This window comes from Papaver somniferum, chromosome 7 (genome assembly GCF_003573695.1).
Source record: "Papaver somniferum cultivar HN1 chromosome 7, ASM357369v1, whole genome shotgun sequence".
NCBI lineage: Eukaryota > Viridiplantae > Streptophyta > Magnoliopsida > Ranunculales > Papaveraceae > Papaver > Papaver somniferum.
Genome location: NC_039364.1, coordinates 148,661,953 through 148,671,862, shown reverse-complemented (window position 1 = coordinate 148,671,862; position 9,910 = coordinate 148,661,953). Strand labels below are relative to the sequence as shown.

General features: G+C 36.7%; 2 protein-coding genes across 3 annotated transcripts; both read left to right on the top strand.

Annotated features, from left to right (window-relative positions):
• The first annotated feature begins 476 nt into the window (after positions 1-476).
• Positions 477-6,842, top strand: LOC113298706 (protein fluG-like). Of its 2 annotated transcripts, none has more exons than XM_026547520.1 (18): positions 477-800; positions 921-1,172; positions 1,890-1,957; positions 2,113-2,225; positions 2,309-2,414; positions 2,642-2,798; positions 2,887-2,982; positions 3,568-3,616; positions 3,792-4,063; positions 4,290-4,462; positions 4,582-4,702; positions 4,781-4,833; positions 4,919-5,048; positions 5,307-5,452; positions 5,580-5,771; positions 6,003-6,235; positions 6,324-6,463; positions 6,539-6,842. In XM_026547520.1, exons 1-18 carry the CDS (start codon positions 624-626, stop codon positions 6,599-6,601), a joined length of 2,541 nt encoding a protein of 846 aa, XP_026403305.1. In that variant the 5' UTR covers positions 477-623; the 3' UTR covers positions 6,602-6,842. The 2 variants fall into 2 exon arrangements, with proteins under 2 accessions (XP_026403305.1, XP_026403304.1); XM_026547519.1 differs by having other exon boundaries at positions 2,113-2,228.
• A 151-nt stretch (positions 6,843-6,993) lies between these two features.
• On the top strand, positions 6,994-8,206 carry LOC113298708 (expansin-A9-like). Its single transcript, XM_026547522.1, has 2 exons — positions 6,994-7,362; positions 7,475-8,206. Exons 1-2 carry the CDS (start codon positions 7,116-7,118, stop codon positions 8,062-8,064), a joined length of 837 nt encoding a protein of 278 aa, XP_026403307.1. The 5' UTR covers positions 6,994-7,115; the 3' UTR covers positions 8,065-8,206.
• The last annotated feature ends 1,704 nt before the right edge of the window (positions 8,207-9,910 follow it).

Genomic DNA, 9,910 nt, shown 5'->3' with positions numbered 1-9,910 from the left:
AGCAGTTTTTTTCGGTTGTTTTTACATTCATCTATAATTGTTTAAGCTACACGAGGGATTTTAAGCAGGCAGCTCGGTGATGCCAGAGTAAATCAATGAGCTACTAGATTGGGAATCAGAATAGGATAGCTCACCGATAAATCCGATTGAGATTGCTCAACTTGCCTCATTATGACCGCCCTTTATATGCTAAATCATTGGAACAGAGACCACTAAAAAAAAACAAAAAAACTACTACTCCTAGTATACTCAACCAGCCTAGGTTACCTACAAAACTTTGCTAAGATCAGTGGGATTTCCGGCCAGTGCACATTTACCCAAGTCCAACCTCATTTTAATACACTTGTTGACTTATTTCCCCATTAACCAACTTTGGGTCTCTACGCAATTCTCATTCTAATATAAGGGTAAAATTGGAACACTGAAGAAGAAAGGCGTGTCGTATCACATTTCTTATGTGTTATCTCCATGGCCATGACACACCGAATCAACAGACAAAATTTTTGACATTCTCCTAACTAAACAGAAAAAGTCTCAGTTTGTTCACCCCAAAATCAAGAAATCAAAGTCATTCAGCTAACCAGACAGAGAGATTGTTAGTTAGAGTTAGAGAGTTCAGAGAGATGAAGAAGTATGGTGATGAATATGAAGTGATAAGAGAAACAATAGAGAAAATGGATATAGTTGATAACCATGCTCATAATTTAGTATCTATAAATTCAACTTTTCCTTTCATCAAATGTTTCTCTGAAGCTGATGGTGATGCTTTATCTTTTGCTCCTCATACTCTTTCTTTCAAGGTATTTGAACTATCTCACTCACTCTTCCAACTCTACAGTTCACTACTTTTTTTACTACAGTACAAGTTGACTTGAATTTCAAATTTCTGATTTTTTGGATTTTTTTTGATGAATTTACAGAGAAGTATAAGAGATATTGCAGAATTATATGGTTGTGAGAAAACTTTGAACGGTATTGAAGAATATAGGAAATCAGCTGGACTGGAATCGATTAGTTCAGAATGCTTTAAAGCTGCAAAAGTTTCTGTCTTGTTAATTGATGATGGACTTGAGTTTGATAAAATGCATGATCTCGAGTGGCATAAGAGTGTTGCACCAGTTGTTGCTAGAATCTTAAGGATTGAATACTTTGCTGAGAAGATTCTTAATGATGTGAGTTTTTAGACATTTTAAACTTTACAATTCTTATTGATAATGTATTTCTCAATTTCATGTCTATGTGTTTTTCGCTTTATGTACCTAGATTTTCGTATATGCTCGCTAGTATGGTGGTAAATTCATTGGTTGATAATATTCATCATAGGTTGAAACTCGTCTACATTCAAATATACAGAGAAAAGAGTACTAGGATTGCTGCCTCTTAATGTATCTGCTCCTAGTTAGGTAACTTAGGTTCAATGTTGTTAAAATTAAGTTAGAAGTTTATACAATTGTCTTAATCTGGAACAGTTACATTTTGATTAACAGTCAATTTTCTTGGTAAGTAGACTACTTTTGTAATCATTTATTTATAGGTTTCCAATTTCATAGGAGTGATTACAATGTGGGTGATAGTTTTAATGAGAACCATTCCAAATGGGTTATGAGAGTCTAGTAGACCTCTGAGTTGCCGCCTGCGAATTCACCTAGTTCAACTATAAATCCTGCATTAGTATTTTTATTATCCAAATGGTGGTTTTGGTCACCATTATCTTGTAAATATACTTGTGTTTATCAGTTTTGGCATGAGCTGGCATTTGACAATGTAATGTTTGTGACTTGATCAAATATAATTGCTCTATGTGGGTTAAATTGAAGGCGAACCACTTAGTTGTATAGCTGGTTTATACAAATAATTGATTGACGAGAGCAGTTGTTTTCTTCTTTCAGGAAATACCAAATGGTTCAAAATGGACATTGGATTTGTTTACTTATATCTTCGCAACGAATATGAAATCATATCCTTTTAAATCTGATCGTGTTTCATTTGCATTTATTATTACAATGTTAACCAGATTTGGCCTTTAAATTATATGGGTGTAATAAAAATCGTCTGTGATTCATAAATGAAGTTTGGTTGTCTGATTTTGTTTCCTTAATTAACACCTCTTACAGTTGCTAATCAAGTCGTTGGTTTGAAGAGCATAGCTGCATATCGAAGTGGTCTAGAGATTAATCCAAATGTTAGTAAGAAGGATGCTGAAGAAGGACTTTTTGAAGCTTTAAGTGGTAATAGATGCCTTATTACATGACTCTTTTACAGGTGGTGATGGTATCAGTTGCTAATTCCTATCTATGTCTCTTTGCAGCTGGAAAGCCTATCCGCATCCAGAATAAGAGCTTTATTGACTATATATTTACATGCAGTTTGGACATTGCCCTGAGTTTTGACTTGCCGATACAGATACATACAGGGTAATACAGTTGTAACATCTTCTTTTCTGCACACTTGTTAACCTTATATGCTTGAGGTGACACATCTGGTTTTTGGAACTACTTGTCTCCAGTTACTATCTGATTATGTTGATGTACCGATTTTTGCAATTGTGTAATATAAGCCCTGATTCACCTATGTTCCTTTTCTTCTGTTTGTTAATCTTCAAATGGAGAAATATTAACACGGTTAAGAAAAACGGTACCAGGTTCGGGGATAAGGATCTGGACTTAAGGCTGAGTAATCCCCTTCATCTACGGGCTATTCTTGATGATAAGAGATATTCAAAATGTAATATTGTGCTTCTACACGCATCATATCCATTTTCAAGAGAAGCATCATATCTAGCATCTGTCTATCCTCAGGTTCGAGGTCTTTCATATTGCAAGCATGGGCAAGATTGATTTTAATGTTTGGGTACCCTCTTAGACCATGTAATGGATTTGGAATCAGGTGTACCTTGACTTCGGATTGGCAGTGCCAAAGCTTAGCATTCATGGGATGATATCATCAGTAAAAGAATTATTAGAGTTAGCTCCAACAAAGAAGGTAAGAACATGTCGAGCGCTTTTACTGTCTGCATCACCTTTACATTTACTGCTATAATCAGATCGAAAGTTTTCAGTACATTACTATCTAAACAGCTTTGCTGGGGTTGTAAGAATTTGAGTATTAGTCCATCAGTTCTCGTAACAGTGGAGAATGTTAGGGGGGTATTTTTCCAATTGGGAAGGAATCTTATCACTAGGAAAATGTGGCAAGCAGCTTTACTGGTGATCACCAATTATCAGCATGCTTTAATAAAGATGCCTAACACAATGAGTTGACCTCTGTAGGTGGGAATAACATTCATGATATGTTCCCATGTTAATACTTGAAATTATACCAAAATTCAGATTTGTTCTTCTGAACTTGATAGTTGAGGTCCCAGTTTGTTGGGAATAATTTAAAACTAACCTCGTTGGTCAAATTTCTGGTCTAAATGTTTATCTGTGTGTCATTTTCTCCTTTGACTCGTCTTGGTATTTATCGGGCTTTCACTATGTTTTGGAAAATATACAGTGATACTCCAATTAAGTTTTCATTTCTCTTTTTGTTCACTATAGTTAAACTAAAACAAAGAATTATCCACAGGTAGTTTTCAGCAGCGATGGTTATGCTTTTCCAGAAACCTTCTATTTAGGTATGCCTGGATTCTTTTATAACCAAAAATTGTTCTTCTAACTAAGGCTCGCGAGCAACACAAATTGTCTTAGTTGGAAAGCTTTGATAAACCTGATGGGAGATCAAGTATAAACAAATTACGTAGCAGTTAATTAGTGTTGTAGTTGTTTAATGTATTTCCTTTGATTCTTCAGGTGCGAAGAGAGCACGAGAAGTTGTGGCATCCGTTCTACGGGATGCATGTGATGATGGTGACCTTACAATTTCTGAAGCTGTGGAAGCAGCCAAAGACATTTTTAAGAACAATGCTATTCAACTTTACAAGCTCCAAAAGCTTATCGAATCTTCATCTTCAAACGATGATACACCTCATGACTCTAAAACACTAAAAGCTAATGTACCGGAGCAGGGTATTGTGTTTGTTCGGGTTATCTTTGTTGATGCCTCTGGACAGCACCGATGTCGTGTAAGTTGGTAATTTGATGATTAGTTTCTATAAAGAAGAGGATTGACAATTGACTTACTACATTTTGGCGCCTGCGTATTAGAATCAATACAAATTGTACCTTTTTCGGTATTAAATATGCAGATTTCCCTTAGGCGTTAAACTAAATTTGATTGTATTGATACCTTAGAAGACATGGGATTACTGTGATCTAGTAAAGCACTTCAATTTTAAATTTTCATTTCAGGTAATCCCTGCGAAGCGCTTCTATGATGTTGTCAGGCATAAGGGCGTGGGTTTAACTTTTGCAATTATGGGGATGACTTCATTTACCGATGGTCCAGCTGATGGAACTAATCTAACTGGCACTGGTGAAATCAGACTAATGCCTGATTTGTCAACCAAGAGGACGCTCCCATGGTTAGAAAAATGTGTTGTTTAATAGGCTTTATCTGTCTCATTTTGGTTATCAGCTTTGTCCATGTTGATATTAGTTATAACTGATATAAGCACATTAAGCCATTATTATTTTCCTGCAGGTCTCGGCAGGAGGAAATGGTTTTGGCTGACATGGAACTTAAACCTGGTGAAGCTTGGGAATATTGTCCAAGAGAGACTTTACGAAGGGCGTCAAAAGTCCTGAAAGATGAATTTAACTTGGTATTGTGTTGGGTATTTGTCAAGTCCATTGTACAACAAATCTTCATTCAATGGTTAACTGATAAAACTTGCTTACAGGAAATGAATGCTGGTTTTGAAAACGAGTTTTATCTTTTTAAGGCTGTATTAAGGTATACTATTTTTTTTTTCTCTGTTTTAGTTATTCGTTGCATGCATTTGATTTGGATGATCACAATTGTATAAGCATTTACATAGGGATGGCAAAGAAGAATGGATACCGTTGGACCACACACCCTACAGTTCTACTCAAAGTTTTGATGTTGCGTCCCCTTTTCTTCAGGAAGTAAATGCAGCTCTCCAGTCTATAAATATTACAGTGGAACAGGTAGAACATATCCATGTTAATTTTATGTTTATGTTTGGGTGGATATCCGTGAAAATTCTAGTCAAGTGTCACCAGAATCTCTTTATCCATGTACTTCAGTAAATATTTTATCGTGGCATTTTATGATAGATATAAACACCAAAACAAGTGTTTAGAAGTAGAAAATCTCTTTACGCTAAGATAAGTTTTTGAAGTTGTTGCTTTCCTTCTATAAATGATTTGTTAATTATTTGAGTGATACCTTTGCTAATCATACAGATGCATGCTGAATCTGGCAAAGGTCAATTTGAGATAGTTACAGGGCATGCAGTATGTACTTCTGCTGCGGATAACTTAGTATATACTCGAGAGGTTATAAGAGCTGTTGCAAGAAAAAATGGTTTACTGGCAACTTTCCTGCCCAAGTAAGTATTTACTTTAATCTCAAATTGGATCCATCCCTTTCCATTCCTCATTAGTAAATGTCTTTTCTTGAGAACGTTGAACGCTCGTTTCTTTACATCACATATTTATCATCCTGTACTCTCTCAGGTATGCTTTGAATGACATTGGATCTGGATGCCATGTCCATTTAAGTCTATCACAGAATGGGAATAATGTGTTTATGGGATCCAATGATGGATCATCACGGTATGGAATGTCCAAAATTGCAGAGGAGTTCATGGCTGGAGTTCTTGGTCATCTTTCTTCTGTCTTGGCATTTGTATCTCCCCTTCCAAACAGGTTGTATTCTTCACCTTTTTGGTGTCAGCTTTCAAAACATTGCAATAAACTCTTCTGCAACTTCCCATTTAACATTGACATTCTTCAGATCAGTAGGAGATGCTAATCTGAAGGACTAGATATTTCTGAAAATTATTAGTTCCTTGGTTATGGTTGCAGACAGGCAATCTCAATGAGTTTGTAAGTTTTCAATCTGCCTGTGTATTGATTTATTCATTTTTAAATGCATAGCTATGATCGGATTCAACCGAATACATGGAGTGGAGCATACCATTGCTGGGGAACTGAAAACAGGGAAGCTCCATTGAGGACTGCATGCCCACCAGGAGTTGCAGATGGTTTTGTCAGCAACTTTGAGCTGAAATCTTTCGATGGCTGTGCCAATCCACACCTAGGATTGGGTTCACTAATTGCTTCTGGAATTGATGGTTTGCGGAGACATCTTAGCTTGCCAGAACCAGTTTGTATGTCTTCTCACAATCTAGTTCATTCACAATACATTTAATATCCTTATCAGTTTTTGACATTATCTAGACTATCATTATGGAACAGTAACCAATCCGGCTAATGTCAAAGGACTTCAAAGACTGCCAAATGATCTAGGCGAAGCTGTAGAAGCTTTAGAGAAAGATGCATTTTTGAAGGAGTTTATTGGTGAAAAACTTGTCACAGCTATTATTGGTGTTCGCAAGGTACAGTATTTGTCGTGTTTCATGTTCCTTTCTTTAAAAGTTTCGTCCTCACTGCAAGTCATGTTTTTTTCACAGGCGGAGATTGATTATTATTCAAAGAACAAGGATGCATACAAGGAGCTTATATACAAGTACTAGTGAGCTGGAGCAAAATTTAAAATTCCACGAGACACAAGCGTAGTAACTATAGCTTATTTGCGACCGAGTATCACTATCAGTTAAATTTGTTTACAAACAAGTTCGGAATTTTCTTTATGGATTCTAAATAAGTCGATTTAAAAACAAAGGGAGTTTGCTTTGCAAGCAAGGAAGATCTCCACTCTTTTCAATAAGGGCATGTTTATGGTAAGACTGATTGGTTTTATGCCATATAACAGAATAAGGTTTTGCCTAATTTAGAAAAGCTGTGGGCTTCAGTTTCGGACATTTCCATAGTAAGGGAGGTAAAGAGAGAATTACGTTCCTCCAGCTAAATTATTACCAACCTCATCTGGCCACTATAAATATATGCCAATATCATTCAACCGGAACTCGACATACCAATAAAGTAGCGTAGGTAGGAGGTAAGGAGCCGGATTAAGTGCTGCGGAGAGAGAGAAACCATTCAGAGCTCAATTTTTGCCAAGGCACGTTTTGCCCCTTGGGCTCAAAAATGTCATTGTCGTCTTCGACAATGCAGCAGCGTATTCTCTTATCAGGAGGATTGCTGCTGCTTCAGTTTCTCTCCCTTCTTGTTGTCAATGTTTCTGGATCCGAGCCTCGTCTAGTTAGGAGCCTTATTGCTGCTGATCCGATAGAAGGTCAAATTGCCAAGCATCATAAACCCAAGTTCAAGCCAGGACCATGGGGCAATGGTCAGGCTACGTTCTATGGAGGTGCCGATGCCTCTGGGACTAACGGTACGTACGATTAAAAGAAAGGAAGCACTATTATTGTTTTACTTTTTCATTCGTTATGCCTCTGGGACTAACGCAACAGCATTACCTCGTTTGATAATAATTCTGCGCGCAGGAGGATCATGCGGTTATGAGGATTTAAGCAAACGCGGATACGGTCAACTAACAGCTGCAATAAGCCCGTCACTGTACAATGATGGTTTGGCATGTGGTTCCTGCTATGAGGTCAAGTGTCTTGATCAGAAATGGTGCAAGCCAGGGCAACCCTCTGTCTTTGTTACTGGAACTAACCTTTGCCCGGATTCACAATCAGCAGTTCATTTCGATCTTTCCCAACCCGCATTCAGTCAAATAGCCGATTTAACTGGCGGTATCATTCCTATTCAATATCGAAGGGTTCCATGCAAGAAAGAAGGAGGGATTCGATTCACAATATCGGGGAACCCCTATTATAACAAGGTATTGGTGTGGAATGTAGCAGGCGCAGGAGATATCAAAATGGTGAAGGTTAAGGGTAGCAAGAAGTTAAAATGGACAACAATGAGACGAGATTGGGGTCAGAATTGGGTCACAGATGCTATGTTAGTTGGTGAATCTCTTACCTTTAGAGTCATAGCCGGTGATGGACGTAGTTCTACTTCTTGGCACATCACTGATACTAACTGGCAGTTTGGTCAGACATACGAAGGCAAGAACTTCAAGTAATCGATATCGTCATGAGTAGATAAACTTAGAGTTCCAGAATGGACCTGCATTTAGTAGTTTCAATTACTGACCTATCCTCTCTTTAATTAAGAATTTTACTTAAAAGATCAAAAGGCTTGCATGGTTTTGATGTGTTTTTGTATTTTTTTTTTCATGTGTTAATTTCATGACTTAACCAGTGTGTAATTGCGCACCTTAAACATGTATATAATGCACAAAATCTGTGTATACAGATACTTGAGTGATCAAGATTTTTAAAAAAAGAAAGAAATATTAAAAAAGAGCACAAAACAGCCCCGGCAAGCTCAAAAAGCTAACCTGAATTTCATCGTAAAACACAAACAAAAACCATAACAAAGATACAGCTTAAGGTGGTCTAGTAAAGAACTGATCCACCCAGCAATAATAATATGGGAAGCATGACTTCCCGAAAAACGCGAATGAGGTTTATCCCAATCATAGACTTGAACCGTGATGTCTCTAATTATGTCTAGAACTGGAACCTTAATGTCCTTAGCCGTGATTCCGTGGAGACCTTAACATATTCTAGACAACTAAACCACCCACATTATAACAACCGGTGACCTCCTCCAAAGCTGCTTCCCTTTGCTCCAAAAGATTTAGACATTTCCTGCTAACAAGAAGACAGTACAAGGCATTACATTGCTTAAGCTCATGTTGTTTTATTTTTGAATTGAACTACTTGTTTAAGTGGTTTATGCTGATTTTCTTAACCAATAAACACGACCGGAATGTCCACCCCTTTAGAGGGGTGCACAAATTTGGACTCAACAAATAAGGTATTGGAAATGTTACGAAACTGAAATGTACTAGTGTGAAATGAATGTGTGAGAACATGTGCATTGTGTGTGTGTGAAATAACTGCTACCTAACGATTAAGATGTACGTTAGTCATCGGCTGTGCAAGTCACAGTTTTGTGTGTTTAAATAGAGTCTGTAAAGTTGTTCTGAGTCTGTGACAAAAACAGTTCAGTTTGAAATGAAATCAAACAAGAGAAGAACGTCTAACGACATTTAATCTTCTCAACATGGTATCATATACCTTTCAAAACCCCAACTAATTTCAGATCTCAAAAACAGATTCTTAATCAACCAATTTTCAAATGACGAATTCAAATAAACACATTCCATTAACTTTCAAACCACCATCAAAATTGTCTGCAACCAATTATGAAACCACAAATTACTCCATTACTGCGAAGTTATGATCTATTTCGATTTGTATATGGTTCTTTTCACTATCCAGTAAAGTATTTGTTCCAAATCCAACATATTCACTTATTTGGTAAATCAAGACTCTGCTATTTTATCTTGGTTATTTTCTGCTTGCACAGAAGGGATTCATTCTCAGGTTATAGATTGCACATTTTCTCATGAGATCTGGAATCGATTAGAGAAAAACTATGACTGTAATACTAAATCTCGTCTTTTACAACTTAAAACTGATCTGATTGGTTTGAAGAAAAGTTCATATTCAATGTTAGTTTATTTTAGTAAGGCGCGTTCAATTTCACATCAATTAGCCCAGATTGGTAGAGTTGTGTGTGATGAAGATTTAGTAATTCATATATTACAAGGTTTACCTTCTGAGTTCAATGCTTTTAAAACGTCGATCTGCACTCAACAATTGAAGAATGAGAATCTTAGTGCTTCATCATAACTTTTAGGATTATTATTATCTGAAGAAGCTAGAGTGAATGTTGAATCCAAACTTGATCTTAATGATGCTTCCTCTAATGTGAGTCAACAACAAAAGACATCTCCAAATTCCAATCAGTTTGATCAATAATATCCAGGTTATACTTATCCACATAATGATTATCCA